The 19425-nt window shown below is 41.3% G+C and overlaps 1 protein-coding gene across 2 annotated transcripts in view; it reads right to left on the bottom strand.

Moving 5' to 3' along the window:
- The window catches only part of NSMCE2 (NSE2 (MMS21) homolog, SMC5-SMC6 complex SUMO ligase), a 133084-nt gene that overhangs the window by 96855 nt on the left and 16804 nt on the right, over positions 1–19425 (bottom strand). For both annotated transcript variants that reach the window (XM_082479667.1, XM_082479666.1), the window contains one exon: positions 5403–5509. In XM_082479667.1, coding sequence (XP_082335793.1) covers positions 5403–5509 — 107 coding nt within the window. The remainder of the gene's footprint in view (positions 1–5402; positions 5510–19425) is intronic.

Raw genomic sequence — 19425 nt, 5'->3', positions numbered from 1 at the left:
GTTGGTTTAGTTTGCTTTGTCAAAAGAGATGACTTGGATATATCAGCAGAACCTTCTCCAACAGGACCCACGGCCAACACAGCTATGCTGGCAGAGCTGGGTAACAAATGCATTATCTTTAAGTCCCTTCCATTTTTCTGAGATCAAGGAAGACTTTCCATGTCACCGGAGCATTATATTATGAGTTTTAAGTGAAGAAACTGGAATTCTTCTAAAGAGTTTGCAAGTCAAACATAGCCCGTGGACTTTCCTGTACAGCAGTTTTAAATAGGACCCTTTGCTTTCCTGCAGATGCTCCATAGATCACTCACAAGCTGCACACTTGGAATGAATATGACATACATCACTGAAGGGAATTATTCCTCTGCAGGATTAAAACCTACACACATGAAGATAATGGGCTCCAATACTAAGTAATCTGCTCTAAATTACTGACAAAGTGAACACAGGCCCCTGCCTATCTCCTGCCCAGTGAACTTACTAGTCTAAAGGGAACTATTATCAAAAATACAAAACAAACGTAAGAGTAGTTACTGTATATTCTGTAGAGACAAAACCGCTCTTGTATAAGGATCATGGCGCACTCATCTTTGCCAAAGGAAGACTGAACACTTGACAAGGTGTGAAGCCACACAGGCACGAATGACCAATGCATCCAGACTTCAACCCCTATGCAAGACACACACATCAGTTGCATGTAGTTTTACAGATAAAACGCAACAAAGAATATGTTTAATTTCACTTCCTGTGTTCAAACTATAATCACCTTTGATCCAATTTACAGTTACGATTGCTCAAATCAGTTTCCATGCAGGACGGTCAGAAAACAAAGATGTCAGCAGCCACTGCCCTGGTGATAGAAATGACTCACCTAGAACAACATGGGAAAGCGGTAGCAGAAGTAGGGATAAAACCCAAACACCAACGCAACTTCTAATATTTCCATCTTTTTCTTCCAGCTCAACACCACCTCCTTCCCAGCACTCTTTCAACCAGTCTGTTCCCCATCTGTCCATATGACCTGATGACTTCCAAGCCCATGTCCTTTACCTTTCCATCTGCCTCTTCCCACTCTCAGTCCTTCCTTAACATGGCTCTTAATTTTTTTCTTAAACATTTCTCCTATGTTTTTCATTCACCTCACTCTGGTTTAGATTTTACCCTCCCTTACAGTGCTCTGGCTTAGCAAAAGGCAGACACGATTCAAGTAAGATAGACTGATGTTTGGCCAAGCAGTAACTTACAAGATGAAGTACTAAACAATCTTTGCCAGAAATGCCATTACCACATTCAACACTTTGCTCTCATCTGCAAAAGAAACAAAATAGCCCAGGTTCTCTTTTCCTGCAGGAGAAGAAGAGAGAGGCGGGAGTAACGCACCATTAGAAAGCTAGTTATGTCTTCCTTGTTCTCAAGAAAGGTCTACAAAACATCGTGATTCATTTTATTTGAGAAGTCAGGGGACTCCTTTGGAAAATTTACCCCAGCTTTTACAGTCCCAAACAAGCCAAATGCTTGAAAAGCTGAGATAGTGATCAGAGTCCACTGCCAACACCCCTGCTAATCTAGAGAGCAGAGTGGGAGAGAGAGAGCAGGCACAATATGCTGACACTCCGGCCACTTGAGACCTCTCCCAGTGTAGGGGACACTTGAGCTGCCTAAATCAGCCTGGATCCCCATAATTTGGGTCCATTTCAAGAGTATAAAGAAGTCAGCAAGAGATACTCCATCAGTCTTTTGTTGTTGTTACATTAAAAATAAGAGTGCTGTCCGGACTTTGCATGGAAAAGACACAAATATTGGCTAATTTGTTTTAAAAATACCCGTTAAAAATGAAAAAAAAAAAAAAAAAACAGCAGCAGTAGGAGTCCAGTCATTACACAGGTACAAGAAAATCCAGTGGCATAGGGAGTTTCCACAGACAAAGGGTTTCCCACAGCCTATTGTTGGAAACACTGTGATTCAACTGCTCATTTCTTGCTCAACAGGCTGCTGATTCAACCAGAAGAGGATGCTGATATGTTTCACCTTCTGCATTCCACCTACTGCAGCCTAAATCAACAAAAAACTTGGCTTTTAAAAACATGTGACTCTATCTCATGCTAGTTCCTAGTTAGTTACATTACATACTTTTGTTGTACAATATCATCTTTTTGTCAATGTCATTTAAAGGTACACATAATAAAAGAATAAAACAGGAATTTTAACTGCACCGTCTCCTTATCTCGCTAACTTCCAGTTGGCCGTTTCACTACGAGCAGGCGGTTAGAAGGTGAAACGCAGAATATAACATACTTTCAGATTCACTGCTGTACGAAGAAACTACAGACCAGAAAAAAATGACAACATACAAACTCAACAAAACAATCAGATAAAACGTATTGTGCAGCTTGAGATAAATACTGTTAACGCTCTATATGAAAAACAGTCTGCTTGTGAAAATGAATGACCCGCTGCAGCTCCCCAGAGAAAGCCCTCAGGTAAGGAATTCAGATGGAACCAGGGAGCAAGCCAGTGGAGGCTATTTTAAACCCAAGGCTTTCTACAGCTACCCCCAGGTGCAGTCCTAAATTCAGCAACAGTATCTGTTTCCCAGAAGCAGATTTTAAGCTGTCTCTGACAGGTAACTGGAGATACGCTGGGCAGTTCTCAAGGCATGGCATGTAGCTATCCTTCAAAACAAAGCACTAGCTGTTATTTTTTAGGGAACACATTGTACCTCTGTTCTACTGCAGAGCTATATACATTTGTTTCTCTTACTCAGAAAGGTTTGTTCAGGATGCTGGCAGTGGAAAGTACAGAAAATTCCCTGGAGCGAGGTAGGAAACGGAGCTAGGGGAAGTGTGGCTAGAGGCTAACAGATTAGCCATTACTGACTTTATAATCCACGTAGACTCTTATATGTGTTAAATGTCTTGGAGCTGCATTTTTAAGACCTTAGGAACGAAAGAACAGGGAAGGAGCTTGTTTTAGCAAAGCAAGGAGGAGTCTCTGACACAACATAAATGAGGTACATTAGGGGAAAAAGGGGATAAAATGAAAACCAACCCTTCCAGAGCTTTATTTATTTTTCACACAAACATAGATATGTACACAACAGATGCTGCTGAATCCAATCCTAAAAATTATGACCGTATCTTTGCCCTACCAAAACCCACAAAAATATCTTCACTTCAGTCAAGCAGTTGAACCTGTGCTTAACTTAAAGATCCTGACTGAATGCATCTGAAGTAAAAAAATCTGAGTATTTGTTAGTGCAGGCACGGGCTTACTCTTTATATTCCTAAGGATGAAGAAAGTGTTTTACTGACACATAGGAATAGTGAAGGAATTCACATTGCTGAAAATTACTTGAAATTCCTATTATAACAATAACACATCAATTAGTTAATAGCTTACAATCAAAATATAAACCTACTACATTTCACTCAAGTCTGGGTATACATCATTAATCTCTAATGATCTGAGGACTATGTTACGTTTCACTAGGAAAGCTTTAAAAATCATGACTCTTCCAAATAAAAGGAAAAAGTTCTGAACCATACAGTTTCTGACAAATATAAAGTAGCAGGTCTGCAATTACGGTGACATGTGAGTTGCAATGTATATTTAAAGACTGCATGGGGAACACTGACTGTACTTAATGCTGTCCAACAGATGCTGATGTAGACATAGCTTTCAACTCCTATTAAACATGTAATGTTTAATTATCTGGATGAAGATTTTTCAGTTAACCATCTGACTCAGGAGGACTTAAAAAATGTATTTAAGGAAAACCTTTCTACAAAATAAAAACCCTATAGGCATTTCTCAGAATAGGATTAGTGGAAAATGCATGGCTTTGCTCTTTTTTGGTTTTAAAAATAGCAAAAAAAAAAACCAAAGCAAGGTAATAGCAAGACAGGTGTAATTGAAAAGCTCTACTACCTTCATGCTTTGAAACATAGATTTCACATCTTGAAGAGAAATCAGGGATGTGCTTTTGCCTGTTCTGGAGAAATCCGTACAAAACTGACACCTATAAGTCTATGCGTAGGCACTGAAATAGGTTACTTAGAAAGTTGAGTTCTCCAAGCACGACGTGGCCCAAAAATTAAGCGATGGAGTATAGATTGCACTGAAATGGACTCTTTCAGTGCCTGGATGCCGGAAAGCCTACACTTTCAATGTCTCGCTTGCTAATGGCCAGGCTGTGACGATCGGGAAAGGGAAAACGAAGGAGCTGTTGCAGGAGAGTGGTCGGGGACAGCCCGGGAGAACGCAGCAGCAGCGCACCGGGAGCGGGGTCAGACGGCTGCAGGGCTGAGCGGATCACGCAGAGCCCGAGAGCCAGGCACGGAGACCCGGAGGGGGCTGACAGGACGGCGGTGACGAGGCAATAGGAGCTAACGGCGGAGCGGCAGCGGCAGCGCAGCGGGGAGCGGCGGCGCGGGGCGGGCGGCGGGGACGCGGCACCGCGGCGCCCCCTGGCGGTCCGCAGCGCCGCCGCCGCGGCCCGGCCCCGGCCGTGCCCCCAACGCCGCGCTGCCCCCGCGGGGACACACAGCGGGTTTTGTCCGACGTCGCCTCCTGTCCGCGGAAGGCAGGGAGGGAGAAGCCTTCCGGCAGCGGCCAGGCTGGATGGGGCTTTGAGCAACCTGGTCTCGGGGGAGGTGTCCCTGCCCAGGGCACGGGGGTTGGAATGAGATGATCTTCAAGGTCCCTTCCAACCTCAACCTCTCTATGATTCTGTGATTGCAACCCACGGCGTCCTCCGTGGAGCCCGGTTTGTGAAAGTAGAGAAGCTCATGTAACCTGTGCCACGTGCCATTCAGCCAAATAGCCCCAGCACCTGCTGCGCAACCGCGGCGGCACCCTGCGCCAAGCTAGAAACCCCCGGAACGGGCTGAGATGCAACAGCTCTTGCAAATAGGAGTGGTCAGGTAGCAAACGAGACCCTAGTTAATTGAGCAAGCAATTAACAAGCTCACCCTTTATTAAGCACCAGCGGCAGAAAGACACTGGAAACCAGGCTTCATCGGTTCCCCGCTGCCACAACCACTTGTTTGTTCCTGAAATCAGCTGCCTCGTGCATTACGCGTCTTCCATCTCCCGCAATTCATGAAGCAGGTACCATGTGAGACTACGATGTCCTACCTACACAGTCCTCACTCATTCCCAAAGCACTATTCATCCCGTATTCCAACTGGTGCAAGAGTGTGGTGGGGAGGAATTATAAACTGTATCACACTGTGTGCTTGCTAGGAAGAAAAGTTAATAGGTGTACTGGCAACGTTAGTATTTTATACCTGTCAAAGACCTCTTTCCAACTATGTATTGATTTAATGTAACATTTGTATCTATTAGAAGTTAATATTTAAATAAGGATATATTTTCATAACTTTAATAGAGTGGCAGTTTACCTGATTTACAGTTTCTTCAATTGCTTGCATATAATGATTAAGTTCTCTGTCCATTGCAGCATATTCTAACATGACATTTTCCATGCTGTTAACATCCTCTACATCATCTGCAAAACAAGAAGTTTTGTACATGGATGACCAGTTGTATTATTTTCTTTACAGATACAAGACAAGAATTAATGCTGTGAATATCTAAAGCATCTGTAAGGCACAGCAGGTGTTTTCAAGCTCCTCAAACATACATTTTCCTATTTTGCAACTGTAAACCTTGACATTTCTTGGGTAACTTGAACAAACAGCTTACTCAGAAATACACTTCCCTAGTTTCATATGAACAAGAGAGAGTGTGTGTAATTTCATCTACCAACACCTAGTCGTTAGGCAATCAGGATATTTTCTGCAAAAGTTATATTTCATGACTCATCACATTGCCTCAGAAATAGTCAGAAGAAACTGAAATGCCCCCTCAGTACAGTATAGTTCACAGCTATAATTAGACCCCTTATCCCCAATAAACATAGTTACGGCAAAATCAAAACAGCAGTTTATAACCCAGGAAATAATGGAAGACTGAACAGCACTGGTGAATCAAACAGGAAAATTTTAATTGCCAGTGAAAATCAATGAATACAGGACACGGGCTTAGCAATTCACAGCCACTTTTATTCTCTTCTGCATTCCTCCTAATTTCACTCCTTTCACCTCTACCTACACCCTTCCCATTCTAACATTGCTGTACATCTGCTCAGCTGGGCAAGGACTCTTCATACAGGGCTGAGCAGCCACAGCTGTACCTCCTGACATAGGTGCATGTACCACACCAAACACTGCCAACTGCGGGAGGGTAGCCAGCCATGAGTCCCTAAGCCAGTTAGGAAATTAAGGAATCAGCAAACATAAGACTCCACTTCTCCTACTCCCATTTATTCCTACACTGCAGTTTACAGGTATAGAGAAAACAGCTGGAAGCAGCTGGAAGCTGTGAGAGAGCCCCAAAGCCTACCGTGCAGCAGTAGGGGTTGTCATTTCATGGAGTATTCTTCTTTACAAGCAGTTTAAGTAGCCAATCTGTGCTGCTATTTTTAGGATGAAAATTGTGGTATAGCTTTTTAAATTACTTTTTTTGTGAAGAAAGGAAAATGTCTTCTGATCTGGCAAGCTAGTGCACTTCCTAAGTTGCTAACTATATCAGTAATTGACAGCACAAAAATCTGTCTCTGCAGAAAGCTAACATAAAGCACGGTATACGTCCGTCTTAGCTTGAGAGCAAAACCTGAAACTGTTGCTGAAACACATCACTCAGGGATAGGAGCTTCATACCATATGAAACAGCAACGGATCCAGGAGACAGAAGGAAAAGCGCTATGATATATTTACACAAAAAAGTTATATAATAAGCCATACTATTTTGTGAACATGGCAATTACAGTCACGATGTTTCCCTTAATTATATATAGGCTTGGTACGTATCAGTTTTTCATTAAGTAGATGAATGGATATTGCAGACAGAATCTTGGCATTCCAGCAACTTTCTTCTGAATAATCAGCATTTCCCTCTCCCCTTTCCCTTCCTTCCCTCCCAATTTCCATATCCTATCTGGTAACTATGATCATGGTCTTTTTTCCTTCCTGCTGGGAAGCATATGAAGTGCCTCCTTCAAGGCTGACACAAACGGCACTCCATGAATCACAGGAAAGGTTTGTGTAGCAAGTAACTGTCATTCTCCTCCCATGGCCAAAATGAATCATATCCATGACATAAAGAAACTACAGTGGCTTAATTTTTTTTTTTTTTTTACAGGAAGAGAAGTGCTTTGTTAAACACCAAGAGAGCTGTATTAATGCCATCTTTCCTAAAAGTTAAAAAAAGCTTCAGATAAAGAATAATAACATTGCAGCTTGAGAGATGCATTAAAATAAAGCTCAAAGAGGTGGGGGACAGCTCAGGCAAGAGGGACCTTATATGTGACTACATCCTGCCCTACATTCTTCACGTCCTGACGGTTCCACCCATCCACCTGCCTGTTTTAAGTCTCAGTGATGTTCACTGCTGTTTTCCTGTTGCTGTTCTTTCATGCACATTAAGTATGTTATATATACTGGGAAATCACTGAATGAGTCACTAACGCATGACCATAGCCCACTCTTGAAGGCATTATGGACATAAAGATTGATCTGAAGGACTGTATGTAGGTCAGTTGTTGTCCATCCCCTCTTTGTGCCCTTTGACAGGTACTTGAGTCCATTTTCTATCTGCAGTTCAATCTGTAGTCTAAGGTGCTGAGAGCTAAGAGGAAGTCTCCCGTGATGTTCCCAGCTACTCATGTCCCCATCTCCTAAACAAGATTTAAAAGAGAACTTACATTACAGGTTACTCTATTTGCCTTTAAAAACCTCTTGTCATCCCACATTACACACTGCAATAACCCACTGCGCACTGATCCTCTGCTCTCACTACACTCTCCCGTCCCCCAGTGAGCTGAGAGCACTTCTGCCCTCTCTGGTAAGGAGCAGATGCAGACCAGAGAGCTTGGATGTACATGATGAGAAGCTGTGGGTGACTGTATGGGGATGTAAAGTTTCATAGTTCACCAAGGCAGGGATCCCAGCACCTTCAATGGCTCCTTACAACTGACTCTACCATAGACTAATCAGAACATGCCCGTTGACCTGATCTTACTAGGGAACAAGAAATCAGAAAAGAAAGACTTCTCTCTCCTCACCACCATCCCACAACTCACTCTCCCAAATCCCACCAACCCATTAGTTTAACAGCACTATAATATCAAGAAGAATCAAAATTTAATAATTATATCGGGCTTTTGAAAGATTCAAAAGGCATTGTCCGTTATCCACTCTGCAATTCCCGATGCTACTTTTATTTCAGTTGTGAGGGAGGCGGTAGAGATTCATGGTAAGGGGATTCCAGGCACCGTCTCTCTCCCAGCAGACCGTGACCACGTTATCTGCTGAATACCCTCCAGCCAGACTCCAGCTCCAAAGCCAGCTAACTCTCCAAAGTACTCAAACCTTTCACGCTGCAGGCCAACAACCTAGCTCAACACCAAAATCAAACGCTTCACAAGTGCTGGATCAGTGCCTTTCTGTTATCTAATCAAAATTTATCCTAATCTTGTTTCTAATTCATATCTAAGGAATGCATTCCAAACTCTCTGCATATGCTTTTAGCTACTGCCACAAAATACCATCAAAGTTGCATACTGTAGTTGTCTCCTTGTTATCTACGCTAAATATGTTGAGTTTAGTAAGCATTTCTCCACAAGTCCTTACCCTCACCACCCAGAGATTACATCTTTTACTCACAGAAAGCACAGTTCAAGGCCATAATTTTCATTTTCAAAGGCCCACATGCATCATGTTTAAATTAGCTGGCTGAATACGCACAAATTCAGGATTATGAACTCCAGCTCACATGACTTTATGATCTCTTCTTTGTAATAAAAACAGGGATGTTATTCTGAAAAATCCCCCTAAATATTAAACAACAAAATTACATAAAGACACAAGCAAGTGTTCAATTTCTCATTTCTAACAAGAGACCAAACCGATCATGCCCAGATGCCTTACTGCTGATTCAAACTGTAATCAATCAGGGCTGGGTTACGTGTCATGAACCCCACAGTGTTAAAACAGAAGTTACAACAACAGGATAGAGTCAAGTCAGCGCTGCATTAATGCTTCCTATATTAAGACTCATCTAAAATGCCACCGATTTATCCAGAACTTGCATTTCCTTCTAACATCTGAGTTCATATTTACTTCAGTTCTCTGTATGCATCCACAAGTTAGCAAAATTTCTAAAGATTTTTCACAACTCCCTCTTTTTCTGTGCAAAAGTTACAACATCGGTATTTGCTTATTTAGAGTATTACAGCTGTCACAGCCAATACACAGCAATCCAAATAAGCATTCACTTCCACCACAGACTATCTCAAACACAAAACAGTCTGGGACACCATGAAATTACAGGAAGGCTCTAAGCCTACAAATATAACAGGACTTAAAATGAATGCTTAAGCACAGACAACGTGGATTAACATAAATACAGATATATACTTTCATATCTTTATAGTATTGGCTAACAAAAGTCAAACTTTCAATTTCAAGAAAGTGGACATGGTCCGTTCTACCTCTTGCACTACATATTAGGTTGCTTTGAATTTTAAGGCTACACGCTGTTTTTTCTATCAGGCTCTTCTATCATTCAAGGCAGAGAAGGAATGGTATACCATCGCCCACAAATTTTGTCAGTAGATTTCAGACTTTTAAAACACACATAACACAAACATCTGTCGCTTGAGCCAATAGCAACAGCAGTAGCAGACAGTTGTCTTCATATGCACCAGCAGCAGCTAAAATACACACTTTGCCAGCAGGTTTCAAGTTACTGCTGACAGCGGAGGAACACAAGCTCCCAGACTTCTTGATTTAATTCCATCTTCTGGACGAGAACATACGTTCTTAATTCAGGATACAGCTAAGCATTTATGCCGGTTTTAGCAAGTACTTCATTTTCAAAACCAAAAGTGCTAAGACATCCCCTTGTGCCCCCAGTTTTAGTCTACTCAAAACTGTTGGTAATTTAAGTTGGACAATAAATCTGGAAAAAAAACAATCAACACACTCTTTAAAAATAGATTCACAAAATACTTGGAGAAGACAGTAGCAAGATGTCCCTCTACTGTCTACATGCTCAGTAGTGAGAGGATACAGACCTACGTAGAAGACCACTATCTACTTTCCCTCCTATGTCTAGATATACTTGAACCCTGCCATGGTGCTCCAGACTATACAGACCAACAGGAATTTAAACAGGAGATCGGTTCCTTCTGCAGCACTGAGGGTGCATCTTCACTCTTTCTCCTGCAGATACACGGACAGCTCCTCAGAAAACTCTCACCAAAGGAGATTTCTTTCAAAATCTCGTCTCCCTGACCTGTAACATATTTTATCTGTTAGGCTGCAAAAAAGGCAGGATGCTAGTATTAGAAAATTCTAAACTAAGAAAAAGTAGAAGCAATGCAAAGGAACAGCAAAATACAGGAGAAAAACAGTTTGATCTCCGGAATGCAGGTGTCTTCACATTAAAACCAGAGAAATGGTTGAAAGTGGAATGCCCAAAAATCTCCACAGAACCCTTTGTATAGGGAACTAACCACTGCAATTCATAAGAGAAGAAAAATTATTGCTGATTAGAGGGCCAACAACCATACAGGGAATGGCAATTGGTGGAGTAAAGGGGAACTCAGGGCAGTAATTGCAAAATTCCCCTCCGTGCAACAGTCAGAAGTTACTTACTGCTGAAGCTAGGTCTAAAGAAACCTCCAGCTTCTCAGGAAATGCCTTAACTGGGCTGTAGAGTATTTTGAGCTGGATTTCCCTCACTGTCGCCTAATAAAGCCATTCTGCTTGCACAGAAAGCTTTCATATACACAGAGTTAGTGCATGGGTGGTTTTTACAGACCAATACCTTCACCTAGATAGCAGCACTCCGGTGAAAAGTAGGTATGTCTTACAAAATGAAATTACATCAATTAGAGAAACAGAAACCTACTCTAGGTGGCCCTGCTTGAGCAGGTGGCTTGGACAAGAGGGACCTCCAAAGGTCCCTTCCAACCTCAACCATTCTGTGATTCTATGATATACCTCAATATCCGACAACCTCATCTCTATACTATTCTTCTGGAAGAGGGTTGAAAGTGACTTCAAGTCCTCTCAAGCAAAGAAGGAAGTTGAATCCAAGTTTCCTATATTCTATCAAAGAAAATATCTGAGTAGAAGGAATAAAAGTGAGAGAAGTGTGGGAGACAGAACTACTAGAACTTTTAAAGGAAAGGCCAGCACAGAAGAATACCACTAGTTGCCTGCCCAGAGTTGCACCAGAACTATTGCTTGTGAATGATTTCAAGAGTTGCTTCTGATTTTCTATTCAGCTTCTGATTCACGTCAAGCATTTTTCTGTACCTGAGTGAAGTCTTCTGAGGTTTTATTTTGGAAAGGGCTGTGCTTTTCAGTCTGGATTTAAACATTTGTTTTATTCAGCAAGCAACTGAAAAAAATCTGCTATTAGCCATTTCTCCCTGCTTATTTTTTTTAAAGTAAGATGAGCCAAGAGTATCTGTTAATTACAGACCACTGCTGCCAAAAAAAATTATCTCGTGTTACAAGCCATTTCCCTATAGACTATGACAGGGTGAAATGGGAAGAGACAAGATTCAGTGACCCAGGAGGCTCCTGCCAATCCTATGGAAATGAAACTCAGGTACATTATATTGTAGAGAGAGTCAGAATTTCAACAGAAACAGACCATGGCAGTGTCTGAATGCCCACTTTGAAAGATCTCAATTGCTGAATGCCCAGTTTGAAACATCTCAAGAGGCCAGCATTTCCAGCGAGTGGGTGTTGCACTGACTCTGAAAACAGTCATCTCAGAGTGGGCACAGAGAAGCTGAGGCACCCAGTATTACTAACCACTTTTGAAAATAACTTACTATATTATTCTATAATAAAGTAATCATGAAACTTTTGCTCAACATGAAACTCCCTTAAACTCCACTGCAAGCAGAACTAAGCCAACAGTGCTTTTGAAAGCAACTTCCTTAAACTACTTTTTTTCTTCAAGACTACCAGAGGAAGGCGAAAAAGGCATAATGATCCCAGTTTAGGCTTGAAATCGGTAACAAAGATCTATCTCACCAGATATTTCTGGCACAATATCCAAGCAGGCTGCAAGGTAAAAAAAGGCAATACTTCTGAACACCTATTGACACTGTGGTAATACCTAATGAAATAAACAGGGTTCTCCCAGAGAGTTTGATTTAGCAAAACACTCCAACATGTGCTGACGTGCTTTGCTGTATAAAATGCAAAGAAAAATATTATTCAACACATATAGAGATGGTTTAACTTAGGCTCAGGCACACAAATAATCAAAAGACATCAACTAATCTCTCATAGGGGTGAACAGAGTTTGCTATGGAACAGAAAGAGAAAGCAGTCTATCATATCTACATATTTTTTGCTACTGTAATGTCTGTGTTTGGTGCCACACATACAGCACCAAGAGGTGAAGACATGTAGTACATACACAATTCCCCAAATAAAAATGGATGCTTGCTTAACTAAATATTAAGGCCCATACAATTCCCAGGCTACTTCCCTGTCTTCAGACAAAAGAGATCAGCACCTGACCAACACCTCTTTCCTGCTTACTAAATTCCGAGGTCACTATGAGGTTAATCTTTATTTTACCAATTAACATCTACTTAATTTTGCAGAAAGACCAAAGTTAACAAAGACACTGCAACCAGTAAGCAGGAGCACTGAAAAGAGGAGTAACATTTACAAGATGCAACAGTTTTGAGAAGAAACTCAAGCTCTCCTCTGTCATAATTCTGTAGCAGTTTCTTGGCATTATGGCGATGTCCATCCAGAACCACCGTGCTCTGTTCAAGAAATGAGGAAATCGGCATTCCCTAACACTTCTACATCCACAGGCCCAAGAAGAACAGAAACACACGTTACATTGACAGACAAGCAGCAAGAAAACACCCAGGCTGAGGGTCATGTACCTTCTCTTTGGCAACAAAGGGAGTTTCACAGGTCATTTCCCCAGGCGCTCATCCTCGCTCTTCCTCTATATTCCTCCTCTGCTGCCCCTCAGCCAGGATAATATGGCTTTTCACAGGGTTATACTATAAATTGGATTAATGAAACAATCCAGGCTAAAAATAGCATTCTGTCCTCCAAAACCAAACCAAACCAAAAAAAAACCACCTAAACCCACGGTATTCCAGTAATTGAATGTGAAGTGCAGATATGCAAACAGTTGTTCCAGTACATTTGAGGGGGTGGCAAACTGTAGTGCGGGGGGGGGGGGGGGGGGGGGGGCGAGGGGGGGGATAACTTCCTAAGCCAACTTGGTTGCCAAGAAAAAGTGAGAGGAACCACACCTGTATCTTCTAAGCAAGTACAAGACATTTTCACGCAGAAATCTGACCAATCTCTCATAAAATAAATAGCAAAACCTCCTCTATTTTCCTAATTATATATGTATCTCCCTCTCTTCTCCATGGATTTCTACATATGATGAAATTAAGGCTGAAAACAACATTCACTAATAATTTTAATGGGAAAGGATTTTCCTATGACTAACAAGCTCCTTGCCTGTGGAGGCGTGGGCATGTCTACACCACACAACAGAGCGTGGTTCAGAGCCCCGAGCTGCTGCTGACCTTGCCTTCCTCAGAACCAGAGATGGCAGGGCTGGGTATGTTTAAAACCAAGGGGTCTACTGCTGTCCTCCTTCTACCCACTTTCTCCTCTCAGAACTTGATACGGTGACATTAGAATCTGGGCAAAAATTTTCTTGAAATATTCTCCCTCTCAAGGAATAAGTGACCTATTTGTTAGGGTGTTGTAACTGCTACTCTTTGATCCCCCAGAACACTTTCTAAAACTGCTATTTCAAATGAAGTACTTTATTTCAAGACTTTTAGTGGGCATTTACAATTTCCATGAAAGGGTCACAGGCTGCTTTGTTTACGATTTCCACTGGAAAGTAATACCAGCAAAATTTTTCTTAAAAGTTAATTTCCGACTTGCTAGAATTTTTTCTAAGGAGCACATTTCTTCTGTATTACACAAAATCTCTACTTGCACATTATAAATTCCACAGAGATAATCCACCTCTTTTTTGTTTACAAACCATCAGCGTTAATGCTTTCTGTTGTCAATATCCAATTCTTCTCTTACTTTAAATGGCATCAACAATTGGAAAAATAAATATTTTAGTGTGAAGTGCAAGTCTGTCTCTAGAAAAAGGCATGATTGCTATTATCCAGCAGTAAACAATACCATTAAGTTTTTCACAAATAAAACTTTGTGTTAATGAACCCATTATATTTCTCATCTCAGAGAAGCTCATTCAAAGTGCACCTTCATTAAACTAAATGCAGTAGTTACTTAGAATTTCCTCCGTTTGGTGGAAACAGGAAATGGGTTGGAAAGACATTTCAGTAAAAAAAAAAATCAATAAAGATAAGAAAATAAACCCTTTTCACTGAAGACCTTCAAAATTCTCAGAGACATTACTTCTTTGTCCAGAATCGGAGGCGGCCTAGCTCAGAGACCAAGCTAACAACCTCTCCTCAGAGCTTATTTAATCCAATATAATGTTTCAGTAAATGAGTATCTGAGTTCTGGGCTCAAGCTACCATAATACCCGAGTCTGGTGCAGATATACCTAATTGCACAGGCGGCATGCGGCAGCACAAGCACCAGGAGTCACGAGGGGGATCATCCACGGCCTGGCAGCAAACGGGGCCGTGCCGCAGCACAGGAGCACGGGAGAGTCGGCTCGCAGGGCGGCTCAGGCTGCAGCTCCAGCGCAGAGGCAGTCTGGCGCTCAGTCCCTCATCGCATCTTCCCGTCATGCCTCACAGCTGTCAGTACTGGGGCTTGTGCATGAACCACCCAACAAACTGGTCCCACTAAAACCAAGACAATGTTATTCCAATGTTTAAACATTGGAATAGGCTGCCCAGAGAGGTGGTGGATTCACCATCCCTGGAGGTGTTTAAGAAAAGGGTAGATGAGGTGCTTAGGGACATGGTTTAGAAGAGGTGGTGTTTTTATCAGGGTAGGTTAATGGTTGGACTTGATGATCTTAAAGGTCCCTTCCAACCTCACTGATTCTATGATTCTATGATTCTAAGAGAGCTGTTCTTTCCAATGCCCAGTTAGCAGACTGCAGTGTGCACGGGCTCCAGCACAAGTTAAAGCAGCAGGGCACATACAAACAGGAAGGTAAAAGCAAGACACTCCTTCACTTCAAGACAATCCAGCACCAACTTATTTCGGCTCAGTTCAGTGGTCATAGTTAATTGCCACACAAAAAGAACACAGAATCCAAACTAAGCTTCCATAACTGACAGCTTCATGCGGACACAAATGAATGCACTTCCAGCACCAAAATTGTTACATTATTCACATAAAATGAAACAGCTGGGGGAGGAAAAATGCCAAAATATGTCTGTTTTTTAAAATGTCAAATGTTTTGATTAGATACTTCCAAACATAACTTTTTGGTTTTCTCTGAACCCACACAGTCTCTGTTCTAAGTTTTTATATTTCTGCTCCCACAGCCATTGGCACTGCTGACTTCAGACCGCAGAGAAGCCCATCGGTAGCCCCAGACAGCGCGAGGCCGGACTTGAGCTGACTAGCCGGGGCAGCAGCCCTACTGCAGCTGCCGCAGCAAGAACTTCAGGGTGGAAAAACAATCCGCTTTTTAGACAAATTTGGCTGGCAGGCAACGCCACGTTCTACACCGCTGCGGACAGAGCAGTGATGTGTCTTACAACAGAGCTGACACTGGTCCACATACATAAAGGAATAAACAAAAGATAAATCGGATTCATAATATACAGCTAACAGCGGAAACTTTTGGGGTTTTAAATCAGAAACACTGGTGTGTTAGAGTATCAGATATGGGAAGGTTAGTAGAAATAGCTATGAATGTCATCTCCAAAGTTAATTGTTTGTCGAAAATGTAGATAATTCCATATGCTTCGGCTATTTTTGTTTCTGTTGAAGAGAGCTGACAGACAGAACACAACCAAGGTTAAACTAAAGGAGTCTAGAAAACTGTGGTCTCATGTAATCAAAGGTCAAGCGATGTTCCCCACACAAACCATCCAATTCAGCACGAATCACATATTGATACGGTACTTGAAGTGCTAACCATGCAGCGATACTAAAGCTAGGGCTTTCAGAGCCCATAATTCCTCAATAAGACAAAAAAAACCCAAACAACACAACACAAAAAAAAAAAAAAACAACCAAAAAAACCCCACAACCTAATCCTCCAACACAGACAAGGCAAAGGCAAAGACCGGACACAAACTGCAAGCATAATGAAAACCAGCAATTCATTCTGCCTCTAGCAGGCCTCCTTTGCAGAAAACCTCTTCTGTGAATTGGCAGATCTCCCCTTTTTGGCATGAATTGCTGGTATGTGGCATTCATTCTCTTGCTTGCATACTGGTAAGTGACAGAGCTAAATCTTTCCGTTGCTGGAATTTCATTTCCCACAAACTTCATACAAAAATTTCTCCTACTATGAGGAGCTGCTACTGTGTTATCATGTGGACAATGCACATCTCTGTGCAAAAAAGGGCAATGCAATTCTGTACTGGCTGCGTCTCTCACGTATGCACAAGTATTTATGATTTTGAGAGGAAACAGGAATTTGTTTGATGGCTTACAGTACACCACAGATGACGGTCTCTCAGCATGTTTTTTAGATAACCCGGTTATCTTTGTCCATAGTAGGAAAGAAGTAGTTTTGTGGGGGCCTCACGGCATTTAAAGAAGCAGTTTTGAAAAAACGGGAATATAAATTGAAACCAAGTGTGTAACTAGACAGAAGTAGAAGGCTCCCTCTGTTCAGTACTTAAACAGAACCGGTACACTATATCACATAGCTACCAGACATTGTCTTATTACAATAAACTAAATCCAGAACCATAGGACTATGCTTGAGATTTGCATAGCTGAAACGTACTAGTTGAGAGAATTTTCTCCCCTTTATACTGACATGCTTTTGAATTTTGTTCAATTTAAAATCTGGTTTTCTATAAAAGTGACTGGGCCAAGTCTGTGCACTAAAGTAACGACGTTTGGTGGAAGAGAAGTCTTGATTAACTTGAGATTACCTTGAGACATCAGGACAGACTGCACAACTCCAACAAAGCATGGATAAAAAATTAGTCTAAAAATACCGAAGAAATACAGAATTTGAATGAGTGATGGCATACCTGATTCACTGAAAAAACAGCTGTGAATTAGACCCACACCCACAAGTAATAAACTTTAAAAAAAAAATCTCTTATGAAAATGTCACATTAATCTACCCATACAGTAAAAAGTCTACTCACCCACTGCTTACTAAGATGATTAGTAAGGAAATCACAAGTTAAACTTTATTCATCTGCTTAAGAAAAAGAGGAAAGAGTTTGCAAGGTTGATTTAACTCAGAAGATATTATTGTCACTTGACATTTACATGCAACGTATAATTCCATTCCCACTTACAGTCTGGGGAAAGCCTGTTAAAATACTTCCTTAATGTGTGAACACTTCTTTGAATTGTGTTCTTTTCATCTGCCACTTTCTCCTTAAGCCAGCTGGCTCCTTGTTAAATCTTTTTTAATAAGAAAGTTCATTATATGTAATTTATGGAGCAGTTTGAGATTGTCACCTTCTATTGAGTGCTACAGCACATGCATATTTCAGAGCACTCTATAGCATTTGTTGATAATGTCAAGAAAGTAAGGAGGTTCACACACATATATCCTGAACAACTCTAGCGTCAGACTAATCAGAAAAACCATATCTCTCTCCTCATTTTCAGCCACAGGAACCAGTCCTCCTTCCATTTGTATGCCAGACTACTCTTCCCATTTGGAAAAGCTAACACCTTTGTGGAAACTACAGAAATTGCTTACATAGGAAACATCATTAGGAAGGTATTCAAATACTTTTCATCATCTAGAGCACAATCAGTGTAGTGTTCTGCTTAATCCTTTTGCTGTGGCTTTATTCTTACCTCTCCATTACACGTTTCTTTGCCACTTGCTTCTCTCCCCTTCTCTTCCTCCTCAACCAGTTACCCCATTCCTGATCTTTTTTTTCTCTGAGCACTTGCTAGCCTGCTTTTTGATTCCTTCTCTATTAGCAAGTGATATCTTCCTGGTGATTACAATCTTTGAGGGTCACTGCCTACTTTCCCCCATCCTTTTATATAATAGCAGCTCTAACAGACTCATGGCTGTTAATTTACTTTTATTGACATAAAGGTCCATTAACACAAAAAAAAAAACAAACTGAAACAACAATAGCAAAAAAAAGCGTAAGCTCACCAGTCCTTAACAGTGACTGCTATGTAGTGCACAGTTTGGGAACTACCCTAACGCAGACAATGCCTGAAGGGGTGGAGGGGGCAGCAGTGTGAGTGACGGCAGGTTACCTGGCTGTCACTGTATGCCCTGCAGGGATTGTACTGTATGATGCTCATGGTAAATGACAGACCCTTGTTCAATGTCTAAAGAGGGGTACAGGGATTGTTCTAATCTTTTTTTTTTTTTTTTTTTTTTTTTTGTAAAAGGGACTGATTCTATGCTGACAATTTTGCAGATTCATCCCCGTCTTTATATGGCACATAGTGCATAATTCGGGCAAAGGCTCTTTCTAGACCAACAAGCATGAGACTAAATTCTGCTAATTGCATTTTCCTTCAATAAGCCCTTTCAGTATTTCAAAGAAAGAGCAACCCAAATTACTCAATGCTTGGAAAGTGTGACTTACATCAAGACTGAATAAAGCAGCTCAACTTGCAAAGTTTGAGACGCTAAAGGTAACTTGCTCATAATCTACCACTATCATCCTGAAGACTTCTGAACATATTGGGCTCTTTAATTATCAGACAGAAACAGAAGATTCAGTGCCTGAAAACTGAAACAAAGCTAACGAAGAAAGAAAATACAAGGTTCTCTGTCAAACAGGTTGAACTGTTTATTTAGAGATGGAGTGGATCCTCTATGACTTCAGTTGACTTTTTTGCTGGACTCTGGGTTTCACTAGTAAATTTTCTTTCCATAAGCAGTTTTAGTAGCACATTTTTGAATCAGTGTAATATGTTCTCTCTTCACGTAGTATTATTTATTGACCTGCTAATAAATGTCAGAATATCCTCCTGTAGACAAGGCTGAAGGATCCACTCAAACTTCATCTAAGTGCAAATCTTCACTTAGTGTCCTGTGTATATTTTAGTAGTTCAAACCATTTCACATGACCTACAATGGTTCTTGGAGATGTGATACTTCCTATTTGTTAATCCACTAAAGGTAAAGATGACATCTTTGCTAGGCTGTTTTCTGCTGCATTTTATTTCCCCTGCACACATATTTTTCCTGGCTATCTATCTCCTACCTTTTCCAATC

Source organism: Vanellus vanellus, assembly GCF_965231255.1.
Source record: "Vanellus vanellus genome assembly, chromosome: 2".
NCBI lineage: Eukaryota > Metazoa > Chordata > Aves > Charadriiformes > Charadriidae > Vanellus > Vanellus vanellus.
The sequence above is the reverse complement of the archived record's forward strand: the minus strand, read 5'-3'. Positions and strand labels throughout refer to the sequence as shown.